The sequence below is a fragment of the Calypte anna genome, chromosome 2 (assembly GCF_003957555.1).
Source record: "Calypte anna isolate BGI_N300 chromosome 2, bCalAnn1_v1.p, whole genome shotgun sequence".
NCBI classification, from domain to species: Eukaryota; Metazoa; Chordata; class Aves; order Apodiformes; family Trochilidae; genus Calypte; species Calypte anna.
In genome coordinates, this window is record NC_044245.1 from 78,399,444 (window position 1) to 78,413,288 (window position 13,845).

At 37.2% G+C, this 13,845-nt stretch overlaps 1 protein-coding gene across 1 annotated transcript in view; it reads left to right on the forward strand.

Moving 5' to 3' along the window:
- Positions 1-7,576: 7,576 nt before the first annotated feature.
- CTNND2 (catenin delta 2) overlaps positions 7,577-13,845 on the forward strand; it is a 522,813-nt gene continuing 516,544 nt past the window's right edge. Inside the window, exon 1 of the mRNA XM_030444848.1 lies at positions 7,577-7,705. Within this exon, the coding sequence (XP_030300708.1) occupies positions 7,577-7,705 (129 nt within the window). The remainder of the gene's footprint in view (positions 7,706-13,845) is intronic.

The following is a 13,845-nucleotide window of genomic DNA, read 5'->3' on the forward strand; positions in this document are numbered from 1 at the left end:
ACTTTTAAAAGAATACTGATCTAATATTTAAAAATAAATGTCTGCCTCTTCAAGCAATATCCTTCTTTTCTTTAATCAATAACCCATTAAAAAAAACCTATAAAAACATGAAGTCTAAGTTGGAAAAGAAATTAAATGCTCAGTTTACAGTTGATGCTGCTGCTTTTTCAAATCTAGCTTTTTTTTAGTGTTATACATGGGCACAATGAATTGAAGCATAAGTATTTCTGATGTAGAGGTGGAGAAGAAGATAATCACTGAAAGGTAGAAGCAGCCACCCCATGTGAGAAAGAGCAGCAAGGTATCAACTCTGTCACCAAAATGCTTTCACCACTAACGTCCTCATGGCTACACCTCATTAGTCAATCCCTGCTCAGTATGATTAAAATCCATACAAAAGTGTTTGTGCCAAATCGAACTTTGAAGTGAAACCATAGCATTTGACATAACCACTTTCATGTGCTTTTTATAAATTATATAAGTATTTTGGTTTATTCAAGGTTTATGGATAGCTTAGAATGTACCTCTGTGTATTGTGTATTTACCTCTGTGCCTGAGTTCAGCCTAAACAGATTTTAGAGTTTGACCTTGGAACCATCTAGTTTAGTTGTGTTACCTCAGAGAAGGCATGAAATCCTTCTATAAGGAAAGGAGTCTGCCATCCAGCATCTGCTGCCATCCCCAGTGTCACAGAAAAACGTGATCTTGCAGTTTTTATTTCCCAGTTCTGAATGTCACATCACTATTGTTGCTAGAAGTTCATGAGATCTAGCAATAAAAATTTGTATCCACTTTTTTTTTTACATATTCCTACAACATCCGTGATGCATCTGTAAGAAAGGAATTATAAATCACCTTATAATTCATTTACATTTGAACAAAATATAATGGGACCAAGCACTGTGTCTCAGAAGAGTCCCAAGAACTAACTGGGAAAAATATAAGTTATAGATGTTCAAAAGAAATGCAAGAGAAATTAAATAATAAACTTGTCATTTATATTGAGTGCTTAGTTTGAATGAACATCTCAAAATTATTAAAGCCTATTTCTCAGTGTGTGTAGAAGGTAGCTTGAAAAGAGATTCTCTTCCCATTTCCCTCTTAAATTTTATAAGCTGACACCATAAATATAAAAGTGAAAAGCAACAAGTCATTTGAAAAAGTGCAACTAGTTTGAATGTGTGGTATTTCTGTTTCAGCTCTTCAAAAAGGACCATTCTGAAAGAAGTCTATCCTCTTTATAATTTTCTGTGTTGTTTTTGAACTCCCTAGATTGAAAAATTAAAATAATGCAGTCTTGTTTTCACTGGTTGTCAATCTTGCTGAAATGTATCGCCTTATCATGTTAAGATTCCATGCACTGTAAAAGTGTTGGTTGAAAATCAGCTGTTTCACTGGAATCTTCTGAATTTTGAATTGTGATAGTTTTGGGGATTTTGCAAGTCTTGATTGAGTATACCTTTTGTGTTGGAATTGTAACCTTTACTTTCCCTGAAGATGTCTTAAGAAGAGGAGATAAAAATGTTGTTATTTGAACTGCAAGAGACATAGCTTATGTTCAGAGAGAAGTGGGGTTTAACTCTCTCAGAACTGTCTTATTTTTCACTTACATTCTGATTGAAGAATCACCCCACTGACTCTCTCTGTCTGCTTATCATAGGAGGAATGCTTCTAGTAGGATTTATGTGAGATTCTAAGTTGTAAGCATTTACATGACAGAAGTGGGGTTTTTACCTGCTTTTCAAAGAAATTAGGTTTCAGTTGTGGCATTTTAAAAGATGTGAAATAATTTTTGATTCTGACTGATTTTACTAAGTGATAATGGCCAAAAAGTTTAAAACCGAAGCCAACAAAAGCAGAAGATGGAAAACACTCTTTCTTGAAATTAGTTGCTATACTTGAATGAGATGGATGTTTGGCAGTTGCTTACGTATTATGGAACTGTAGTGAGAGGCAGTGAAGAACAAAGGAGTGTTGAAGTTATTTTGATGGGGAGTTAAAGGAGCCAGTGTACCCACATAAGCTATTGAGTTTGTTTTGTTTAATTTACTCATTTAGCCATCTGTATTGCAGACAATAAACAGGAATTCACTTATGTAGTTTGATTTTTTTATTATGTTTATACCAGTTTTCCACTGCTATATAGATTTTTTTTTTCCTTCTATTTATTTTGTCCAATTGATTTTTCCTAAATACTTCCACCATTGTGCTTAATAGTGGTTTAATAGGTATCTTAACCTGATAATGTTCTGTATTGGTTTTCATTGGTTCATGATAGGGTGACCATGGTAGTTGTCAGCTGTAGATTACAGTTGTATTGTGTACACAACCCTAGACTCTAGCAATTTATCCAGGAATCCCCAAGCCATTTCTGCTGCCTACCTTTCACATTAAAGTCAAAACAGGCTTGTGAGGTGTGATGGCTTGACCTGATCTTGGTGCCAGATGCAGACATCCCGCTGCTGCTTCTGCCCTCTCCTCAACAGGGCAGGGGAGGAAAAAAGATGGAAAAGCTCCAGAGTTGAGATCTGAAGACTGGAGATAACTGACAGGTTACTGTCTTGGGCAGTGCTTGGACGAAATTCACTTAATTCATTATCTGTAGAGTTGGATGGTGAGAAACAAGCAGAAAACCTAAAATATGTGCCATATACTTTTTTTTTTTTAAGCCCCCCGACGCTCAGCTTCACCCCTTCACTCCTTATTCCTCCTCCCTCTCTCTGAGCTGAGCGGCACAGGGGGATGGGGAATTGGGGGAGCTAAGGTCAGTCCGTAACAGCTCCTCTCTGCCTCTCGTTCCTCCTCCTCAGACTTTTCCCTGCTCCATGCCGGGGCCTTCCCAGGGGCTGCAGGGAACCCCTTGCCTCACCGGGGTCTCTCCCGGGGCCTCAGGGGCATCTCTGCTGGGGCGCCCGGAGCCCCTCCTGCCCTCCTTCTCTCCGGAGCCTCGGGGCTCGCAGGGCTGTTTCTCCCCCCGTTTCCCTCAGCCCTGGCTGCCGGGCAGCGTTTTGCCCTTTCTGACCCAGGCTTTCCCCGAGGCGCCCGCCCGTGGCTGAGGGGCTCAGCTCGGCCCTGCGCTGGGGCCCTTGGAGCCGCCTGGAACCTGATGAATCCGGCGGGGGCAGCCCCGCTCCGACCCTCACCGGGGAACGGGGGATGGGTGGGTGGTTTTGTTCGGATTTATAGGACAGGCTTTTTTCTTTTTTCTTTAAAGTGAGATAAAGGGTTTAGATACTCTTAGACACCACCACCAGCAGCAAAAAGGGTCAGACTCCAGATAGAATTTTTGCCAGGGCTGTGGACTACGGGAAGCCATGAATTATTTATGTCCAACTTCCCAGCGTGTTCCCCAAAGGCTGATAGTATTTTTTCCTGTTCATCTATGTATTATTGTCTAAGATTTTAATTTGATTCTCTCAGGAGCATGTATATGCTACGGCTTACAGAATCTCATTTGTATTTTCGTGACACTGATGGGAAATATTGTTGCTGTTGTGGAAATTAAATGCAGCAGGTTTACTTTGTGCTACAGTCACTCAGCTATGGTGTACTCTGTTAAGCGGCTTAATTTTTATTTTTCTTCTCCTACTTGCTCTAATTTTTTCTTTTGTTTTTAGAGTTAGGCTCCCAGAAGTGTGGGTCAGAACGCTGTCAGTCAGATAATTTTGAGAGAAAAAATGCGGAGAATCAGGGTAGCATTTCTAGAGAAGAGAAGCCAGAGCAGAAGGGAAGGCGCAGTGGTCATCATCACATGGGATAATGCTCTTTTGAGGAGGATCGATGGAATAATTTATTTTTTCTGTGTTTGTGATGAATAATACAGGAAATACAGAGCTTAAATGTGTTATTATTAAATACTATAAAGCTTTCTATTGGTAAGAGTGCTGGAGCACTGGAACCGAGGAGTCAGCCTTGGGAATCTGCAGGGAGAGAAGCCTGTTAAATGTCTGAATGACTTAGGAAAAAAAAAATCTTCCTTCTCAAGAGATGTGGATGTGGTAGTGGTCTAGGGGCTTGTAGATCCATTTCAGCCCTACTGTAATGTAATTTTACAATACTGGTAGTTTTAAGTCCCATTAAAACCTGAGAATGTCCAATTTCTTGTATTGAAGACTGAGCTGAATTAAAATGTATACCCTACTCTGAGCAGATGGGCTAGTGCAAGTCCTGACCTTTGTTTTTTTGGTGTTGACTGTTGAAACACTATTCCTGATTTCTGTATGATTTTTTTAATGTAACTACCTGAGGTACAGTGGCTTCTCTATTGCTGGTGAGAACTTTTTCTGTGTTTCCTTGCTATCTGGTATATCTTGTCTTAATTTATATAAATGAAAATTGTTAAAATATATACTAATACAGCTCAGCTAGATAACACCTTGATGTAGAGTCAATGATGATAGCTTACTAAGTGCAATTGGCTTCAATATTTACCCCTCAAACAACTAGTAATAAACTGAAATAATCAGATAGCTGTTAGAAATATTTTCTGTTCAGAAGAAATACTTTAATAGCTTCACAAAACTTTTATTTTTAACATCTGGGATGCTTCTTATGACTTTTTTGTTTTTAGATTAAGACATTCAGTGTGCCTTTTTTATCATTACCCCCTCTCCCAACCCCTCCCCCCCCTCCTTTTTTCTGCCTCCATTTAAGATCTTTTTATAATCCAAAATGCAGGAAGCATGGGCTGATTATAGAATACTAGCTAATGTTCTGTCCTGATTTTGAGCCTGTTTGAAGCAAGTGCAATTTATTGAGTAGTTTTTCCATTCCAGATATTTCTGGAATTGTAAATTACTAAAACAGGTTTTAAATGTTCTTTGGTGTTTACAAAAATGCAGAAAGAGGTGTTGTCTTTATTGGTACTGTCTTTTTCATCACTGAGTGGCTTCCCCATTAGCCATATCTCCTTGCTGTCCTTCTCAAGTACACTTTGGAGTATTTGTTTGCCAGTGCAAGCATTTTGTATAGCAGATTTTATTTTTTTTTCATGGAAACTTGCTTCTCCCCTACTTCTGAAAACATAATGGTAACAGGGAACCCACCATGCTGCAGTTGGCCTCATTTGGATTTGCTCTGAGGGAGTGTCACAGACAAAAACCAGTCTTTGACTCAGGGAATTTCACTTACTTTCATATATTTCCAGATGATATAAGTTTTAAATACGCTGATTTGGTATTGAGAAATAAAGAGACAACCGATTAAATAAACACAGAGATAACATCCCCATCCAGGCGTCACATCCGCTCCTTACGTGTTGCCTTTGGTCCCTTCTGTGAGGTGATGGGTGAGGTCCCCCAACACAGGTCAGTCCTACAGTGCCCTCCACCCCCAAACGTGCACACTACCAGACCCCTGAAACTTCTACTGGATACATAAAGTTTCAGTGGGGAAATGAAGGTCGCCGTGACTGCAGGCAAAGGCTTTCCAGGTGGTGTGTTTGTCTTCCCAGTCGGGCCCAGTAACCATGTGCTGTTGTAGAAAACTGGGGATGTGATTTGGGGTGCGGGGTGGCAGGTCCAAGTCCACTTGGTTTTTCAAGTGAAGAAGAAAATTTAAGTGGACCTCAAATGACAGGTACTTGCAGAGATGGGAGCAAAACCAAGGATTTCTTAATTCTTATCCTTGGTTAGTTTGTCGGGTTTCACTGCTCGGACCAGTGTCTGTAGAAAGGCTGCATCAGCAGAGTCCCTGCCGGGAGTCGGGCAGACCTGGAGGAGCAGGAGGAGGAGCTAAGCCGACAGAGGGGATTTTTCCAGGGAGCTTTTTTGCAACTGTAAGAAAGCAGCAGGGGAGTTCCTCTCAGCCAGCGTGTCTGAAACTACTTAGCAGGTGCCTCATTGACAGCTCTGGGTGTCTTTGCATCCCAGTGCAGTCTGGATGAGTCTATTCTTTGTGCCTGATGCTGTCCTGGTCCCATCTGTCTCCCTGGTGAGCTGCCCTGACCTGGAAGTATGGCTCTCTTAATTCATGTTCCTGAATACTGTGGTACCATTCTGGTACTCAATTTTCAGCTGGACTTTACGGGCAGTGGGGTCGATAGCAAGGAGCATGGCACTCCAGTGTTTTCTGCAAATATATCTCTACAAAGTGATCTGTTACACTTGTATTTTTTCACAGAAATTGCAATACCAAAAAACACAAAGTTTTTTCCTGTTATAATGCAATTAACAGTTTAGTAAAATAAATATTAAGTAAATTGTTTGAAGGTAAGAGAATACATATGCATATTCTTCAACTTGAATTGTATGCCACAAACCAGGTAACTTGTTATAATAGAAGCTGGCACATTTGTTTCACAAAATGAGAAAATACAACTCAAAAGTCTTTTTAGGTTGATGTATTGGACTCATATAGAAGTTTATACTTGCATGTATATTAGGAGACAGGTGTATCATCTGAGTTGCTGGAGCCAAGGACATTACCAGAAATTCATTATTTACCACTTTCAGTGGCTTACAGAAAGTGAGACATAAGGTAATATATAGCTTATATATTTATTTAAAATAATGCATAATGTCATGCTTCTGTATATGGACTAATGTATCCTGGGACTTAGGGAGACTTCTCTTTTGAGAAATAACTGACTTTAATGTTTTTGTCTTGCATATGTATGCCAGTGACCAGAGCTGGAAGCTTCAGGAAGCTTTGGAAGAAAGCATCCCAGCTGGGCTGAATGAGTGTTCTTAGGCAGCACTGTGGATTCAGGGCCAAAGCTTTGTAGAATGTAGTCTCCTCTTCTTTTAGAGCCCTAATTTCCATGGCAAACTCACATGGGAATACTTTTACCAACTGGCCAGCTCCCACATGAACGTGATCTTATTCTAACTTGCCTGTGCCTAACCATGCATGCTGTCTCTCTGCTCCTCTGCTTCTGGAACGTGGTGCAACTTCCTGACAGAGATGTGCCCATAGTGACATTTAAACAGAGATCCTACTCTGTAGCCTAGCCCTGAGAAAGGAAAATATTTCCATACATTTTTCCAATATAAAAATGAATACTAGAAATTCCCTCAAATATAAGATTTTTTAAAAAATTTAAAAGTGTTTTTTTTGTAACAGGACTCAAACATGGCTTAAAAAGTGTTTTGCTCAAAAATATGCTGACAAAATGTTTTCAAAATCACCTTCTAGAGCAGAAGAAAAATGAAGTTTGTTACCTAGTCTAAAATAGAATACTTATTAAATAATCATTCATATCAGAAAGGTAATAATTAGTGTTATATATTTCTCTCCTGTATTATTTGTTGGTTTTCTCTTTGCAAAGCATTTAATGATTTATTATTTTCATGTTGGATGCTGCCACTGGAATACAATACAAAAATTGCTCCTGTAAATTATTTGAATCCTCTCCAAACGTGCTATGGTGAATTAAGACTAGGAGGTCATTTGTTTTTTTGGTTTTTTTTTCAGCTAATTTAGCACTAGTTTTAGTTGTAAATAAGCGATATATTAATTCTGTATCACAGAATGGAAGCACATTCTACAATTTTCTCCTTAAATTTATATTGTTATTCTTATATGCATATGATTTCTTATATGTATTTTTTTTGTTTTTCCATAAACTACAGAAACTATGCCTGTTCCAGACCAGCCCTCGTCTTCTGACAAGACAAGTTCCCTTAGTCCTGTGTTGAACACATCCAATGGTGATGGCTCTGAAACTGAGACAACCTCTGCCATTCTAGCTTCAGTTAAAGAACAGGTATGCGAGTGCTTCTGCAGCTACTGGCTGGAAGGCAATGATATGGTTTAATGTTTTGCTTTTTTTAACTAAGATTTCATAGGTGTTATCTGAGTAATTTAATTCAGAAATGCGTATTACGAAGAATATTAAATATTTCTTCATATCTTAGCATACTTGGATGTGGTGTCCTACAGTATATCTGTTGTGATTTAATTGAATTTAATTGAATTTTTCATTTTATTCTCTGCTTTTACTCTTCATGGTGAATGGTGGTTTTGAGTGATCTCTCCTTGTTGGCAATCTGCAGGTGGAGTTAGTGTATAGGCATGGAAAATGAGAATGATAGACAAATGAGTAGTTGCAGAGAAGATGTATTATCCCAGACTTTATTGTTAAAAGGATTTATAAGAATCACAGGATGTTAAAATTTAGCATATACAGGTTTTGTCTTTTTTTGTGTAAAACATCTTGTGTGATTATTTTAGGACAAATTTGGGTACAGAGAGCGCCTTTTTGTCCTTGGATGATTAAATTTAAAAGTATTAGAAATTTTTGAAAGAAAAGTTTTTAGTGTGATTCTCTGATCGACTCTAGTAAGACAGGTTTGGACATTTTAATGTAAATTTTTGTGGAATGAATTTGAGGTTTTGCTTAGTGCCTCTTTGTATACCTGGTCTTTGTCACTACCTCATTTTGCTCAACACCAGCAACAGGAGTCCCAAAGAGAGATGCTAAAAGATAACAGCTTTGTCCTTGCTGAAGGTGTCTAAATTGATTCTCCAGTTATAAAGTAGTGATCTTTCCCTGCCTAGGACATTTACTGCTTCTTTAGTAAAATTAATGCATGGATTCAGTTTATGATATCTAACACCATTGGAGTAATAGCTGTTGAGTCATTTGGCTTTTATAAAACTGTGACCTTGCTCTTCATTTTTTCTTCTTGATATGTACTAGTTCTCTCTTCTGGGTGCTAAAGTTTAGTCATATTTTCTGCTTCTGAAAAGAGCACAGGACAGAAAGGTTATAATGTGGAGTTTTGTCTTGGGATCTGTGGCATGTTGTTGTATTGGAATTACCTTTGCTTTAGATGTTTGTATGCATATGCTCTACCAGGGGGAAGAGCGTTACTTGGGCATTTATCAGTGGTTCAGCCTGTGCTGCTGGATTATTTTGAAGAAAAATACTTGCACTACCTTTTGGCTCTGATGTTGAAAAAATGTACTGTAAAGTTATGTATGTAGAAGATGTGCTACATCTTCCTGTTAGAGTGTGAAACACAGTATTTAATAGTGAGAAATTCTTCTCTGTTGTTGTGTTTTCTGGTGATATTGCTTTTATATAGCTGATCATGTATTTTGCAACTGAACATCCTGCTCCATCAAATCCGTGTATTGAGTACTAGAGGGGATCGGTCCTGAATACACCAAGAAGGTGGTGAGAGGTGAAAAGGATTTTAATTGGTAAAATATTAGCAAAGTTATTTCTGATTCATGTGAACCACAGCAAAAATAAGCTGTGAATAGAGGAGTTCCACATTCCCTTATCATCAAGAACATCCTAAACATCTAACCTAAGGTAGTGCTGACTAACAAAATAGTATCTTGAATTATCATTTCACAGTAACCAAAATTTCACAGTACCAATATTTCAAAGTAAGGTACTTGCTTGCTGAGTGGTCTGTAGTCAGACCTGTCCTGAAGCTGGAAGACTGTACAAAGCTCAACAATTAACATTTTTTTTTTAAATAAAATCTGAATTCATTCCTTGGTTCACTGGCAGAAATTTATGCTCAGCCACATTCACTACTAAGAAAGCCATGTAACTCCAATATTTTTATATTTTTTTTTAAGAATTCTAGGTAAGGCCACTGTCCTGTGCTTGAAACATACGAAATGCATTGCATTGATTCCACATTAGGGGAGTCCATGAGTTGAGTTTCTAACTGGTTGTTCAGATGGGTTGCCTTCTGCTTTTTAGAAAAAGGAATTAATTGCTTTAATACTTGGTATGCTATTTTGCTTTATGCACCCTTTGGCTGTAGTTGAAAGTATACTTAGATTTTTAGAAATACAGAGACAGTTATTCAAAATACTTCTAATAATGAAAAAGGTAATTGAGTTCATAATGAAAATATGCTTTGATTAATTGTTACATTCCTGGAATGCTTGTGGCAACCTCATATGTTACTTCTCATAAAAGAGCTAGGGCAGGGTGTTTGAGTGACTGCAGCAGAATAAACTGCAGGACTTGGGGTATTAATGACTGTAATAGGTATTTGCAGTCTGAAGAGGGTAGCATATATGCAAAAGTCATAGGTATTTATTGATATTGATTGAATTTCCGTTGTGAAACATGAATTTATTCAGAAAATCTGAAGCTTTGCAGTGCTTAGTTTGAAGAATGCCTGTACCTGTGCTGTCCTCTTTTGAAGGACAGATTTATTTGATCTAAAAAATAGTGCTTTTTGTGTCGCTTTTATGCTGATTATGAGCAGATCAGATGATTTAGTTGTGTGCTTTTCAAGGTAAGGATTTCTGTCAAAATAGAAACTGCAGCCTGTATTTTGTTGTTGAGTAGTTTGATTTTAGGAAATACAAATCCCAAATTTCTTGCTTTAACATAGAAACCTTTATTTTATTTTATTTTTTCCCCCATTTTACCTGGACAAGTGTGCTGAATCACATTTTGGTTTCAGATTTCTGAAATTAAAATTGAGAAGTGATGGATAAAGAATATGAGTCCATTTTTTCCTCCTTGCTGCTAACTTTAAGCTCAGCTGGCACTGCTGGAAGGGAGGTCAGAATCATATACTGTATGTCTAAGAAATCTTGAGATGTCAGGCACTGTGTTCTGTCTTATGTGTTTTCAAATTGTCCTCATGGAGAGGAGGGGTTAATAAATTCTGTGAAGGTGAAAGTGCTAGTGGGGTTTTTTGTTTGTTTATAATTGTTTGGTTTGGTTGTTAGTTTTTTGACAGTCAGAATCAAGTTCTTTAAAGAGAAATGGTCAAATAGTGTTGAACTTTGAGAGGCATAGTTTGTTTTCCATGATGGATAAAATATAGTTCAATATCTGTGGATGAAGAAGGATTTTTCTTATTCTTATGGGATAATGGCAAAAACATTTGCCACAATGCTTCGTAAGATTTAGAAAATATAAGGCTGTTTCTTTTCTTGTGTTATCTGCTATTGTACCTGTAAATATGAGGAATATTCTTCAACAAAGTCAGCTATCAGGACTCTACAATGTGCGAGAACATATGAGATAATATATGAATATTTCTTCTGCAAAAAAGCATAGTATGTTTGTGGTTGGGAATTTCTATCTGCACGTAAGAATTCTGATCCCACTTGGTGTTAAAAGATTATCATTACATTATCCTATTATAATGCTGTTTTGTAAGTAGAAGTAACATAGGTTATTAATGACAGCAATGTAATGCATGTCAATATTAAATAAGGATGATATATCTGACTTAAGTGAACTTGTGTGTTAGGTGTTAATACTTTTTGGAAACAGGGATATGTATTTTGTTCACATCTTCCATGTATGTGTGTATGCAAGTAGATCTGTAGCTAGAAAATGGCTGCAGAAGTTGAAATACTCTGTTTCTTGGTATCATGATAGAAGTTTTAGCACAAATCACATATGTAGATGGATGTTTCAATTCAGACTGTTTTTTCAGGTTCTAAGACCAGATGAAATCCATGAAATGTAGCTTGACCAGCAGGTCACAGCATTTCATATAGACATCCAAATATTAAGCCCCAAATGTGATCACAGAATGACTTTTATAGCTGTTTTCTCTACTGCAATGCATGCCATGAATTTTGTTATTCACCAAAATTCAATCTCATTCTTGCCCTACAGGAACCAGTACTCTAATAACCTTAAGTATTCTTTTTTAAATAGGTTCAATTCTGATATATTCACGTCATGCTTTCCCTTAGACATCAGGCTTTATCTCTGCCTTTAAATGTTTTAGCTGCTCTATTTCAGACCCATGTTAATTATATTCAATCAATACATGTTTCTTTCATAATCTAAGTAGCATGCCAATATATTCACTTCCTTAGTTATATAACTCCCTTGTTTACAATGAGGTTTTAAAGTATTCCAGAGGGATATTCCTTTTCCTTTTCTGCCATAGTTTATTTTAATTAATATATTGATTGTAGATAAGAACTACACTTGGCTATATGGTGGTTTTTCAGTAGCACATCCTTCTAAGTTTCTAGGTGAACTAACATATTACTGAATTACAAAGCTTTGTGAGTGCTTCTCAGGTACATCCTCAAGTTGATGAGATTGTTTTTCAGAGATAATTCCCCTACTGGAAATGGGGATTTGAGTGGTGAAGTTTTCAAGAGTCATCACAGTGGTTGGTGAAGAAATAGATCATTTAGTATACTTACTATACCCCCTGTTTGTAAGATTGTTGAGTTCTTGATTTAGTCTGGCACTGGTTGTGCTTAGCTCTTTAGAGGAGCTGTAAGTGCAGTCATGTTGTGCTTTTCAGGAAACTGCAGTTTACAAGAAATGAGACCTTGACAAGTAATTCCAGCTCAGAACCCCATATTGTGTAAGTCATGCCCAAGGTACAGTGGCCATAGCAGATTCAGTAATAGAGACTAAAAAATATTTCACTGGTAATGATAATATTTCACAATGATAATCTAAAATATATATTTTTGGGATTGTTTGAAATGAGCTGGAAGCAGAAAGGCTTCTGTGAAGATTAAGTCTGTTAGAAGTGTGTTGAGAGAATATAGCCTTCCAGTAAAGCTAGCTTTGAATAAAGTAAAGAAAATGCCTATTATCAGAACAAAATCAGAGTTAAATATTATGTTATTTTTCCTTAAAGCAATGTTATGTTAAAAAATTAGTAGTTCAAAGCCAGGAATTTCAGAGAAGCTTCACAGAATACCACTTAAGGACAGCTCAGTCTAATGCTAATTTAAACTACTATTAAAGGCTGTCATAAAGAAAGGCAAAATATTCTTTCCTATTACAAAGTGAGTATATGAACACTCTTTTGGTGATCCAGAAGAACTTCTGTCTTAACTATTTTTTTTCCATTAGTGGAAGTTTAAATTTGAATAAAAATACTTGAAGAAAGTAATGATACTGATCTCAGTTTCAATAGGATTTAAATTTTAGTATATTAATCTTTCAACATTTTAATAGCATTCATCTCTTTTCCTCTTACCATTTCTCTTAGCATTCACTGGGGCTTTTTGCAATCTCAGGAAGTGCCACATCTAAACCCAAGTCTTTTCACTGACGTAGTGGATTAGATTCTTGATCTCGCTTTGAAGTGACTTGAGAAGGAGACCTAAATGAACTTAAAAGTAGTTCAGGAGTGGCTAGTGAACTTGTGAATGTTTCTGTACTTGCTCAGCTCCCTTTGTTGTTCTGACAAACTTGGATCTACACACAGCCACTGGGAGTGCTGCTGGGGAGCTGATTGAGTTGAAAACAACCATCCTGAAAGGATTGGAAAGTAGCTTTGTGTTATGGAAATTTGAGTGTCTTGTTTTCATTCCTAGTGAGGGGCAGTTGGGTCAACTTGCCAACCTGTTTCCAAGGACTGGGCTTTTTAGCAGAGGTGCTGTAAAAATATACGTCAAGCCATGGGTTTAGCAATTTTTTTCTATTCTTTCGAATGATTCAGAAAGTCAAACATAACTTCCTTAATTGTACTGGGGAGTGGAGTTTTTCCTTGTCTAAAAGGAAGTAATGGTCATGTTTATATATATCTTATTTTCCCAAGATGTAGCTGTCTTACCTGTTTTCAGTATTTTTCTGTGTTTCAATTAAGCAATAGCGTTAGCTATTGAAGCAATAGCATCAATAGTACTTGCCATAGAAAATATGTGAGGCCCATGGCTTTCAAAAACAGGAGAACCTCTGCTAGAGAGGAATGGAAGTGCTATCTCAAGACCAAACTGTAAACACTTCAGTTAGTGACTGTTTTTATTTCTTCTTTCTTCTCTGGAAATGAAAGAAAAACACTAAAAGCACTCTCCTGATTCTACAGTGACCCTTCTCCTTCAACTTGTCTTTCTGCTACTTCTCATGGAACTTGCTCTTAAACCTTCAGTTTTGAAAAGGATTTGTGAAGGAGATTTAATTTTCAGCATTGTTTTAATAATTTT